This window comes from Chanodichthys erythropterus, chromosome 7 (genome assembly GCF_024489055.1).
Source record: "Chanodichthys erythropterus isolate Z2021 chromosome 7, ASM2448905v1, whole genome shotgun sequence".
Classification (NCBI taxonomy): Eukaryota; Metazoa; Chordata; class Actinopteri; order Cypriniformes; family Xenocyprididae; genus Chanodichthys; species Chanodichthys erythropterus.
Window position 1 is genome coordinate 38,149,897 of NC_090227.1, and position 13,447 is coordinate 38,163,343.

Genomic DNA, 13,447 nt, shown 5'->3' on the forward strand with positions numbered 1-13,447 from the left:
ACATCAATAATCATCATCATATGAAAATACAAATAGATCATATGCAAAATACATAAATTATTGTCGTATTATTATAAGACATATGCATAGGCCTATTATCACATCTTGCTAGTTTTTAAGCAAACTAAATATTGTAACATCAGCGTCATAACAAATGTATTTCCGTCCTCCAATCCTGAGCCAGTCATTGGTCAGTTAAATCAGGAAGTACGCACTTGTCCTTCATCCAAAAACATCCGATTTAAAACTAGAGCTTTACAACAATTAACACATAAACACTTTCTAAAATGACAAAGAACAACATAGAATTCATGATGTAGTTACAATTGTAACACAACTTTAAATATGCATCTTAAAATGTAGCGTATTAGCGAATACAAAATAAATACTACAGTGAATGAATCGTATAAACGTAAATGAATCATTCTTTTGAGTCGGATCTTTAAAAGAAACAGGTGAACTGATTCACAAAGGCAGATTCATTCACGACAGATCACGGAGGAAGAATTTACTTTTGGGGCGAAAAAGTAAGTTATTGGCCGAACAGAAGAAATGTTACAAATAAAAAAGGAAATGTTTACGACTGAATCATAATCGCAACAAACAAAAATGTGATGCATTAAATATCAATAAACACGCTTATTAATAACATACACTGTCTTTATATGGCTCATTAGACAATTTTGATTAAAATCTAGGATGCCAGGAGCCGTGTGATGACGCAATTACGTCATGACGTAAAACTGGAAATGTTTCAAACGAACTGTTCGAAAGAACCGATTCCTGAAAATGAATCGGACATTCTATCGCTAAACAACAGCTTTTTTCGTCATATATCATTCATTTTAAATCGCCTATAATTAGTTAGGTCGAAGCTTTATTGTTTTTTACAATTGCGACACAGTATTGACAGTACAATTACACAGTAATGATTTACTAAATGGATCTGAAGTTTGTTCTTTGGCTCCAGCGTGTGTTTTGTATGTTGCATGAACTTTCACCTCAGTTCCCACAGGCACACAGGATCGTGTGGATTTGACAGGACATACTGTGACTAAACTAACACGGATCGTTTAACTTTGAGTATGCACCGCTTTTCGACTTTTTAGTCATTTATTCCTGAAAGAACTTTTCAGTTTCACAGTAGCACACTAGCTGTTGCACACATGGAAACTTTCATTAGCTTCACTAACCAAAGTCAAGGAAGGGATCGCATATTCAGGTCAGTACCTCTTATCAAAGCTTGTCATCCGTCAAAAAGTACACTGAATTGAAGTTATTTCCAATAAAAGATGAGCTAGACTATGTCTGAACATTTTATTTGTTTGCTTTAGAGCAACCCAATATGCATGCGCTTTGGCGAAATACCTTCTGAGAAATGAAGCGAAGAGAAAAGAGCTGGTGAAAAAGCTGCAGTCTCTGGAGTCTAATATGAGTTCGGGGCGGAAGCGTAAGAATGAACATTTTCTGTTACATAACACACAAAACATACAAAACAAGACCTTTCAGTTCTTTCTCAGTAGTTACTAGTATGCATTCCAGCTTTACTAGTACTTCTAGTACTTATTAGATACTAATACTATTTATGAGTCACTATCATTTATGCCAGTTGCATTTCTTATTTCTCTAATAATCTTCCTATACAGTTCAATATCATATCAACTTGTAGTCACCATTTTTATATTTTTGTGGAGCAGTATCCATTGTAAATGATTTATGCATACACATCATTGTTTTATGTTTATGCATGTGGCATTGTAAACTTTAATTAAAATTACATCCCCTTCCCCACTGAAACAACATCTCTTCTCTGATGCCATGTTTACTGGCACGAGGGCGGAACAACCTGTCACTCACATGAGATCCAACTATAGCAAACCACAATGATCCAATCAATTCCCAATGGGAATCAAGTCCTGCCCTACATATTTTCTTGTTCGAGAAACTATTTCACTGTTTCACAGATATACACCACGATAAGGACGTTTTTCGCAGCTGTTTTGCCACAGTTGCATTTGGCTTGAACGCTAGGACTAAATTATGTACAATGTATTATAAGTATTATGCCATGACTTTCAAATAACTTCTCAGCAGTAGCAGCCTTTGCTATGTTTCACTCATTTCACTTGAATGAGCGTCACAACAGAAGGGGTCATCACAGAACAGGGGTTTTTGATGCAAAAATGCCCCCTAAAAATCAATATATGTGGAGCAAAAATGTCCCTGTATGTATTCTTGTTTTGAATCTTTATAATAGGATATAGAGTGCTGTTTTCCCGAATATCAGCACAATTGCAAATGTGATGTGGGGGGCCTTCAAATTGTAAAGGTCGTCTCTGCTTCTCAGTTAAACTGCTAATGATGATCAAAATTGTAACCCTAGCATTATATACCTGTGGCTGTGATACACCACTTAATAGGCCTGTCACTACATCAAATTGTTATGAATTGAACAAAATCTTGCAGGTCTCATAATCCTCAATTTCACCAAATAACGAATTTATGACTTAAAGTGTTAGTTCAACCAAAAATGAAAATGAACCTATGATTTACTCAGATCAAGCCATCCTAGGTGTATATGACTTTCTTCTTTCAGACGAATTCAAACGGAGCTCTTCCAAGCTTTATTAATGGCAGTAAATAGAGGATGAGATTTTGAAAAAACGTATATTTAAAACTTGAAAAACTAAAATAACTAGCTTCTGACAAATGGCGATGCGTATCAATTTACGGTGAAAGAGTGAACTCTGATCCAACGCATAATGTATTGATGAACGCGGAAGCGCAGAGGAGAGAGCAAAACAAAACACCGGTCACGAATTGGCGTCAAAGCTTACGCTACTCCTACATCGCATCAGGGGTTATTCTTTTGGCGTAAGTCGACGTGCGTACGGCCATCTGTCGGAAGCTAGTTTTTTTTTATTTATTTTTTTATTCAAGAATAGATATTAATTCATATTACATTGCTTTATTTTAGTCCTTGCTTATAGACGAGGTGGAGCGTGTGTTTAGGCCTTGCCAATATAAAATTCAAGTGCAAGAAGACGCGAAAGAGAACTCAATTCAGTGGCCTGATAAGATTTGTGTGCACACATCCGAAGCACGCGCCCAGATTTCTACTTCTCAGATAGCGTGCGAATGCTGAATTGAGCTCTCTTTCCTGTCTTGTGCTTAAACAGATATATTCACACAAAAACGCTGAGTATCCTACTAAACATACCTTCGGTTTCACAGACAAGGCTTAAGCTAGTCCTTGAATAAAATGCATGTTTAAGCTGTTTTAACTGAAAGTAACTTTCACTGAAAGATCTTAAAATATATCACTGCCATTGTTTTGTCTCAAGATGCACATCAATAATGTTTTCTCCTAGTGTACGTTTATAAAAGCTACTTAAAAATTCTAATAAACAAAGGCCTAATCCTGACTTAGGCTAAGCCCTGTCTGTGAAACCAGGCCATAGTCTGTTATATTAAGTGAACCTATAAACAGTGGAGAAATAAAATTAATGTGTAACAGTATATTGGATCCGTGCAGTTCTTAAAGTGACAGCAGCCTAATAAACCTGCTGCTGTCTTTGTCCTTTGTTTTAATGTTAATCAAACAACAAAGAAAAAAATCACTCACTGCTCTTGACAAAATCTATATTTAATTTATACTGTGAAGACTATGCAGTGCTACTTTACATTTGATTATTAATTTTGGCAATATGTGTTGATTTGGTGAGTTTTACATGACGTCATATTTCTTACTAGTGGAAACAAAAATTGTAGCAATATCGAATCGCAATACTCATAGAATCAAAATTCTTAAAAATCACAATACATATCGTATCGGCATCAGTATTGTGGTAGGTGTACCGACCAAGCCCTACTAGTAATATTACTTTATTATTAAAAGTACTAGTAACTTAAAAAGTTAATTTAGTTTTATGGAATTAAGCATCTAGCTCACCTCTATTTTCACACAAATGAGAAGAATATTATCATCCATAATGGATCTGTTTTGCTCTTTTTCAGTATTCAGGCTTGGGAACACGGTGAACTCTATCAATGCGGCCAAGAGCACTCTTCAAATTTCTGACCCCGTGCTGCGCTTTTGCCTTACTTTTTCCAACCTCAGCCGTGCCTTGTACTTCATCTGTGATAACATACTCTGGGCCAGAAGTATTGGGCTAATACAAGATATCGACAAGGAGCGCTGGAGCTTGAACTCCACTCGCTTCTATTTCCTGTCATTGGTCATGAATCTAACCAGAGACGTCTATGCGATTGTCCAACTCATGGTGCAGAAGTCTCGGGACAGACACTACCAGCAAAAAGTCGACCAGCATCTTAATGAAAGCCCGGATGTGGCTTGTGTCATAGTGCCTCAGCTTGATGCGTTCCTCTTCCTTATCCTCGAGAGCCTCAGAAGTCAGCCGTCTGTGGCTCTCGATACACTTAAAAATGTTTGCGATCTTTTCATTCCACTTGACAAACTGGGCATTTACCAGACAAATGCAGGGGTGGTGGGCTTCTTTGGGCTTGTTTCCTCTCTTTTAGGCATACTGTCAGTCTTGAGGCCCAACCTCAGAATCAAGCCATGATTTAGAGAATGCGGAAAATGCTTTAGAGTAACATCTTGAATAAGGATGCTTTCCTAACAAATGTTTTTAGTGTGGAATTAGACTTCCATTAAGTCTACATTTGTGAAGGGATCAATTTAATTGTTGTATAAGGGAGATGGGAGAATAGAGCATACCCATAATGCAGCAGTGCACCTGCAAATAATACTAAAAAAATAGCATAATTTAGATGAGATTCTGCAGTGTGCGTTTGACCACTTGCTGGGAACACTTTCATTAAATAGAGTGCCTTGCCACATCTGTTGTTGTATTACCATGGAAGCCCAAATGAAATATTACACCTGTATAAGCACCGTTTAGTACTTTTAAGAGATTATATCACTGTGGTACTGATATTGAGATGATCAAATTTTGGAGCTTGTGACATTTATTTAACTGGCAAAAGATGCTCTCTATGGTGGCAGATGCACATCTTTTTGAAATACGTGCTTAACATTTCGTCTCTTCTATGTGGATAACCACCTGTGAAATTAGATATTCTACCTCATCCTAGCTGATCCTAGAGTTGTTTACAGATGTGTATTTTATTTTAGGTATCAGACAGGGTTTTCTTAGTTTTTATCTTCAGTTTTGGTTCATCATGACAAAAGACTTTTATTACATTCTAATTCTAGATAATTGGTTGTCAGCTCAAACTGCGCTAAGAACAAACTGTGACCTTTAATAAAGCAATTTTTATGCACTGTTAAAAAGGTTTGGTTTATTTTTTCTCATGTCCGCCAAAAGAATATCGCAGCAGTTTTACCCCCACATTAGACACAATAATAAGAGTAAAAACATCTCTCATGGATACATTTAAATATCTACATGAATTTGTCATGACTTGGTTTTAAACTTTGTTGAAATCTTCACTAGATTTAAAGTTGTAACGGAAGTAGCAACATATATTGTCTTCCGAATTTTGACGTACATCCGAGTAAAACAAACTATCGAAAAGAAAAAAATGTAGGTCGGGGACTTGGTTCTTTCCATCAGTTGTTGATTGGATGGAGGAAGATTTGCTAAATTTGAGGGTTCATTTACACGACAACGATGTACTAAAAATGGAAAAGTTTTTCCTTTGCGTTTTTCTTGTTCAGACGTAATGTTGTAAAAATTATCCCCATTCACACGGATCCGTGAAAATTACTAAAAATGCTGTATTCTGCTGCCAGGCCAGTAGTTGGCGATGTCACTTTGTAAAGAAACATTACGCGGCTATAGATGTGCCTATATGAACACATAATTACGGTGGCCCAGTAGTGCACAACACAATGAAATTAAAAAAGCAAACATAAGTTCACAACACAACAAAATCGAGCTGCAACGGAATAAAGCCACAACGCAACGGAATAAAGCCACAACACAACGGAAATGCTCCCGACCACTATGGGGCTCTCAGATCACGGTGAAATTAGTTTTCCTTGCCACTTTTCTATAGAGTCGGCAGTAATATCAATACTACGATTAGTTTAAACAGTATGTAACCACCATATATCGACATGAAATATTAATTCAATAACACCTACGTGCAAAATAACTTCATATTTATACTTGTGAATGACAACTACGGCGCATGATAAAGGGAACGTCTGCCAATCCCACTAAGTGGTTAAAACGTATAATTTGTATACATTAAAATTACTTTTAACATTTAAAAATAGACATGTTCAAATTCCAAAGCCTGTCAGTCTTACCAAGAGGAACTAACAACCTTTGGAATTTGAACATGTCTGTTTTTAAATGTTAAAAGTAATTTTAATTAATACAAATTATAAGTTTTAACCACTTGGTGGAATTGGTGGATGTTCCCTTTATCATGCACCTTGTTATCGCGTCAAATCATTCACAAGTATAAATATGAAGCTATTGTAAACGTAGTTGATTTTTAATTAATATTTCATGTCGATATACAATGCTTACATACTGTTTAAACTAATCATGGTATTGATATCTTTGTAAAACTGTCGACATTATAGAACAGTGGCAAGGAATAGTAATATTACCGAGCTCTGAGAGCCCGCAAGTGGTCGGGAGCATTTCCGTTGTGTTGTGGCTTGATTCCGTTGTGTTGTGGCTTGATTCCGTTGTGTTGTGGCTTGATTCCGTTGTGTTGTGGCTTGATTCTGTTGTGTTGTGGCTTGATTCCGTTGTGTTGTGAACTTATGTTTGCTTTTTTAATTTTGTTTTGTTGTGCACTACTGGGCCTCTGTACATAATACACGTGTGCATGACAACAGCATTTTCTCAAATTTGCGTTTTTGTAGTTTACACGGAGACAATAAAATGTATTGTTTTTAAAAACTTGCACTTTGAAACCAGTTTTCAAAAGTTTGCATTTTCAGGCCCCCCAAACATAGTTGTCATGTAAATGAACAGCCAAAATGCATAAAAAGTTTTCCATTTTTAGTTGAAAATGGTTTAGTGTAAAAGTCTCCTTCGTTAACAATATCAACACTGTGCTAAACACACAAAGCTGTGAAATTCAGAAGACATGTCCATAATATTAAGTTAATGTTGTCCAGTTTATTTAAGGCATCTACATCAGTACATGAAGTTGCCCCATGAAAGGATGAAACAAACTGTTAACAATATAAAGAGCAATGCTATTTTGGCATTTATTTATCTATCAGTTTTCCAGCCAGATAACAAATCAGGATCAAGAATTAGAGGAACTAACACTGTAGTGACATAAATAACAGATCAGCAGTCTCCACAAGAGAAATGTCAAAGCGCGAAAGTGACACAAAAAATACTTCCATAATGTACATGAGGCTATGGGCATGAACAGGAATGACATGGACGTAGAGGGACTTTGGAAAGACTCTGTTTCTATAACGTTTGGTGTTTGAGTCAGATGGTTAAGTAAAGTAGAAGACCAGCGAGATCCTCCTGTGTTCATTAAGTCCTACATTCTGGGAAAACAGACATACTGTATACTTTCATTCACAAAAAACATGACCCAATCGCAAATCAAGATTCAGAGAAAGCCTGACACAGTCATCTTCATGCTTTAAAGAGAAAGAACGCAGAGTTATTTCAAACTTCAAGAAATGAAACCAATAACGAAATGTCAATAAAAATACATTGAAGTTCCTGTGACATATCCAACAGATAAGGTCATGAATTAATCAATACGTTTTTGTTAAAAAAGGATAAAAGAAATAAAATGTGCTTTAAAACATGATTGTTTCTGCTCTTTAGTGTCCAAATAACAATAATAATAATAATAATAATAATAATATCAACATCATTATTTTAAGGACACAGTGTGCTGTAGTGGTTTGAGCACTGGACACAAAAATCATGAGAATATTATCACTGCTGCATGTTTGTCATATTTGATATATATATATATTTTTTTTTAATTTTGATGCATCCAGGTTAAGCACCTTTGCTCTTGTTACACAGTTGGCTACAGGAATTCGCGATTAAATTTGGATCCCAGAGCTCATCATGTGGCTACACACAAAAGAGAAAGGTCTGGTCTAATAGAGAGTCTGATGGAGGTGCTTTCACGCAGACGTTCATATGAAGGAGTGCACCCTCGTACTCTACAGAGTTTGTTAGGATCACCCCAGAGCTTAGAAAATTCCAGGTTTCCCTTATTCTATCCAGTGATTAAACGCTCTATCATAGATGTCAAGATCTTACAAGTGTACAAATATACATTCAGTAAAATATCAAAATAGAAACTGTGCTTCGATAACAGACGGCGAACACGGTTAAGATAATCATCTCTCATCGTCCAGGCTTTATGATTGTACCATAAAAGCAGCCTGCAGCTTTGAAGGTCAGAGCTGAAGTTAGAAGATCAAGGGCAACAGTTATTTGGGTGGGGGGAGAAAACTATTTTGGCTTAGGTTGTTTCTCATCTCTAACCAAATTCCTCAACACTTTATACACGGACAAACAAACAAAAAAAACTTTAAAGGGCTTAAGTCACTAGTCAGAGGTCTTGGCCTTTGTTTGATAGTTTGGACTTAGATCCTCTGCCTCCACACGGTTACCCACAGTTTGTGTGGAGGAAAGACGTGGAAATGCCTTGTCGTTCTCAAGGAGAGACACTTGGTCCTGGATTATTTCCACTGAGGAGTCTTTTGGTCCGTACGAGCAGACTTGGAAGGAGGAGGAGGAGGAGGAGGAGGAGGAGAGTGGAATGGCTGGCACTAGGAGGGCGCTTGTGTGTGGTCATAGTCCAGAATCAGGCCTTTGATGTGCGATAGTTTCTGATGGAGATACTCACAGCGTTTCTTTTCTTCCCGGTAGCCTGGAAACTTCTACAGGGACAGAGAAGATCATAAACATGTTGTACATCAAATAGGTAAATCAATATTGATACTTTAGGGGTTTTCGCACAGGGTAGTTATAGGAACTAGCCACCAGGGCAGTCCCTCGAGAGCTAATTTTTTCCCTAGAGTTTTCCGGGTTGCATTCGCACCATCAGTAGGAACTCTGAAGTGACTTAAGCGTGGCATTAAACAACTGGAGGATGAAGGACGCCGTGATCAGAGCGGTTTTTTTGTTGTGTGTCGTGGGTTTCATGATAATCAAGATAAATTATGTGATTGAGAGAGCAAAAAGGAGGGCTAACAACAGTGTTGGGGAAAGTTACTTTTAAAAGTAATGCATTACAATATTTTGTTACTCCCTAAAAAAGTAACTAATTGCGTTTTTTATGGAAAGTAATGTTACATTACTTTTGTATTTTGCAACATGGGGACAGGAGAGCTGTCAGTCAATAAATGGAAAAACAAAGTAATTGGCATTACTTGTTTGAAAAAGTAACAGCTATTTTGTTGTAAATTTAAAAGTAGTGTATTACTTCACAAGTTAACTTCTGTTAACACAGTTGAGCATCAATGCTCCCTGGTTTTCACAGTGCATTGTGGGACGTTTTAGGGAGCAAATGTTTCAGTCCACTGGTAGGACTTTGAGATTGAGACCTTAAAATGTCTGACTCCCTGATCAGCTCCCTGACTGCTGAAATAAGGAGCTGATTGAGGCACACACTATGTAAACTGTGTGTTTACACAGCTTTGTGTTTCGTATGGCATGTGTTCAGCCAATCAACGTACACTTGTGTCAGTAGTTCCTACTGTAATGTGAAGGCGTTTCTATAACTAAAATCGTTCCCAGTTCCTGTGGTGTGAACACATCAAAAAGCAGGTACTTCCTCCAATAGTTCTAGGGACTATAAAAGCGTTCCTCCAGTCTTCAAGGGTTAGTTCACCCAAAAATGAAAATAATGTCATTGATTACTCACCCTCATGTCGTTCTACACCCATAAGACATTAGTTCATCTTCGGAACACAAATTAAGATATTTTTATGAAATCCGATGGCTCAGTGAGGCCTCTATTGAGAGCAAAGCTATTGTAACTTTCAAAAATATCTTCATTTGTGTTCTGAAGATGAACAAAGGTCTTGCGAGTGTGGAACGACATGAGGGTGAGTAATTAATGACAGAATTTTCATTTTTGGGTGAACTAACCCTTTCATATAGACCCAAAATACAGGGTCCAGTGATTGTATTGTTAACTAAAAATATTTAAAAAACTATTTTAAATAGTTTTCATTCATTTAAAAAAAGATAGAATAAAATATAAATATTAAAAGAAAAACTTAAAAAACCTAAATGAACATTAAAAATGTTGCCTTAGCAGCTAACTTAAAAAAAGTTGAAGTTGAAGTACATAAATTACAAAAACTGAAATAGAAATAAATTAAAGCTAAAAAGAAAAATGACAAAAGCACATAAAATGATTACAACTAAATAAAAAAATAGCTAATTTAAAATATTAATAAATACTGTAATAACATATAAATAATACTAAAATAATGCTGAAAGGTTAATGGGATTTTAAGAATTTATATTAGATTATTCATAGTTAAGTTAGCATATTTGAACCCAGCTCTAGTTTAGACAGTCTCTAACATATCAAATATGCAGTTCAACATGTGCTTTACACACACAATCTGATTCTCTTACCTTCTTATACTTCCTATACTTCTCCATTATTTGATCTTCCATTACCTAGAATAATCAAAATCAAACATATTAATCTAAAATAACCTCTGACATCATGCATTATGTAACAGTTATATAAGGTTTGCTAAGGAATTTTCTTGTAAAACACGGACACATGCTTCCACAAGTAACTTTTAAAACAGGGCGTTAAAGTTGCAATAAAAATCTACAGTACTGTTCAAAAATTGGGGTTGTTAAAACTTTTTATACTTTTGAAAGAAGTCTCCTCATTATGCTCACCAAGGCTGCATTTATTTATTCTAAAATACAGTAATATGGTGAAATATCAAATAACTGTTTTCTATGTTAATGCATTTTAAAAAGTAATTTATTCCTGTGAAGGCAAAGCTGTGTTTTCAGCATCATTAGTCCAGTCTTCAGTGTCACATGATCCTTCAGAAATCATTTTAATATGCTAGTTTGATGCTCAAGAAATATTCTTGTTATCATCAATGCTGAAAACAGCTGCTTGATATTTTAACAGCTGCTTTTTTTCAGGACTGTTTGATGAACAGAAAATTGAGACAGATATATATATATATATATATATATATATTGTCTTTACTGTTATTTTTCAATGCAATGCAATTCAATGCATCCTTTTTGAATTAAATTATTAATTTCTTTCCAAAAAAAAAACATTACTGACTCCAAACATTTGAACAGTAGTGTATATGTATCTTTTTCTATACCTTATACTCCTGTGTCCCAGGAGACAGTGTTTTTATCTTGGAGCCCAGCTGTACAAAGATCTCTGTGACTCTCCCTATGCGCTCATGAAGATCTCTGTACTCATCGTATTCCGCACAGAAATCCTCTTTGTACCTCTGTCGCTGCTCAGAGTCTGTAATAGTGTTGTATTTTCTGAAAAGAAAAGTTCTTGAGTGAACTAAACCATTTCAACATTGACAATAATTCAAGTCAACCAGTCCAGAGAGAAACCAGTAGGGGGCACTACATATCAAAATACAGGAGTATTCTCATTCTCAAGGCTTTTGTCTGAAAAGATCAGTGCTGTTTGTGACCTCTGACAGTTCAAATTCAGAGAACTTAAAAGCAAAAATAAAACAGTAGGTTACAGGATTTTGTTTTTTCTATATTTTCGATTTTTAAATTTGAAATCTTCAATTCTGGTCTGTAAAATCACACACAATGTGAAGCACTGCTCATTTACCATACATCAACAGACAATCTCCACCTGTAAATACAGAAGCACGAAGCAGTCAAATACAGGTCTTACTTACAATAAATAGTCAGGCAGCTCATCTGGCGAGGCACGGGTGACAGGTGTGTTGGGCCGCTCGTGGTCTACACATTAACACAAGAATGATAAAATGGTTTATGTAATCTCACTACACAAACATATCAAAGGGCCATATCACGCTGCCCAGGCTGATGGAGTCATTTATCAAATGTTGCGATAAGGGACGTGGAGGGCGGTCGTCGCTGGCAAAGGCTGCCTGACAAGACGTCAAGCTTGAGCCGGCTGTCAAAGCGGGCTCTGCGCATTTTACATTGGGTCACCCAGCTGTTAGCGAGTTAATCATCCACTCGAGTACTAGGGAAGGGCGCAGACAAGCAGTCACCTCGCACACAAACACACAGCAACATTTCCTGAATTGCTTGGCATGTCTGAACCTGTTCTGCTACCATTTGATTTGAAATGAAAGCATCTTGCACTTCTAAGAGGAACTGCAGTGGCAGAACCGAGACATGCTGTTTATTTCTTTTATGCAATAGGAGTTATGCGGCATCAAAAATATTTAGTAGGGAAATGCCCTCTGAGAAACAATGACTCCATTGGCAGTACAAGTTAATATTGATCATGATCACCACAATCCCTGCTAATATCACTGCCTGACATTGTACCATGTAACAGGCATTATCATAAACTTCATCATGTTATTCAATATTCTTTCAATATCTCATGCCCGATAACAGAACAGCTTAAAAAGCTGTTAAATAATCACTTTATATGTTTAAAAGGTGCAATGTGTAAAATTTGGGAGGATCTATTGACAGAAATGCAATATAATATAAATAACTGTTTTTAGTGATACATAAAGACCTTACATAATGAACCGTTGTTTTTATTAGCTTAGAATGAGCCATTTCTATCTCATTCACCCTCCATGTCAAGTCGCCATCATGATTCTACAGCAGCCCTAAACGGGCAAATACTCTACAGAGCGCGTTTCGTCACTATGTTGTTGTTCTTCTAAATCGTTTGTGTTTTTAGAGGCAGCTTTTTGTGCGCCGTTAGTTGCAGTTCACAACCTCCATGCTAGATGCCACTAAAATGTACACACTGCACCTTTAATAAAATATATTAAATTTATTTGTTGTAAATTAATTCAATTTTTTATTAAAATATTTGTAAAATAAATATTTAACAAATTATACATCTAATTATATGCAGCAATTACACTATTGGTACTGATAATCATTTAACTTTCCCAGTTATTCCCAATATCATACAAAAGTTTGGCGTTGGTAAGTTTTTTAATGTTTTTAAAAATACATTACAAATCTGATATATTAGTATTATTTAAAATAATACTTTTCTGTACTTGTTTATTTTTTTTTTCCTGTGATGGCAAAGCATCATTACTTCAGTCTTCAGTGTCACAAGATCCTTCAGAAATTATTCTAATATGCTGATTTATGCTCAAAAAACACTGATTATTATTATCCATATTGATTTTTTAGGTTTATTTGATGAATTGAAAGTTCAAAAGAACAGCATTTATTTGAAATGCAAAACTTTAACATTTTAAATAAATGTTTTCTGCCACTTTTGATCAACTTAATGC

General features: G+C 35.9%; 2 protein-coding genes across 3 annotated transcripts in view; one reads left to right on the top strand and one right to left on the bottom strand.

Annotated features, from left to right (window-relative positions):
- The first annotated feature begins 511 nt into the window (after window positions 1-511).
- pex11a (peroxisomal biogenesis factor 11 alpha) lies at window positions 512-6,069 on the top strand. The gene is made up of 3 exons (XM_067390476.1): window positions 512-1,222; window positions 1,335-1,450; window positions 4,018-6,069. Exons 1-3 carry the CDS (start codon window positions 1,167-1,169, stop codon window positions 4,584-4,586), a joined length of 741 nt encoding a protein of 246 aa, XP_067246577.1. The 5' UTR covers window positions 512-1,166; the 3' UTR covers window positions 4,587-6,069.
- A 607-nt stretch (window positions 6,070-6,676) lies between these two features.
- The window catches only part of LOC137023410 (novel protein similar to elongation factor RNA polymerase II (ell)), a 54,975-nt gene continuing 48,204 nt past the window's right edge, over window positions 6,677-13,447 (bottom strand). Inside the window, exons 8-11 of one of the 2 annotated variants that reach the window (XM_067390472.1) lie at window positions 11,879-11,942; window positions 11,327-11,498; window positions 10,596-10,640; window positions 6,677-8,884 (exon numbers count right to left, since the gene is read on the bottom strand). In XM_067390472.1, the coding sequence (XP_067246573.1) occupies window positions 8,774-8,884; window positions 10,596-10,640; window positions 11,327-11,498; window positions 11,879-11,942 (392 nt within the window). In that variant the 3' untranslated portion in view covers window positions 6,677-8,773. The remainder of the gene's footprint in view (window positions 8,885-10,595; window positions 10,641-11,326; window positions 11,499-11,878; window positions 11,943-13,447) is intronic. The other variant, XM_067390471.1, reaches the window with a different exon arrangement.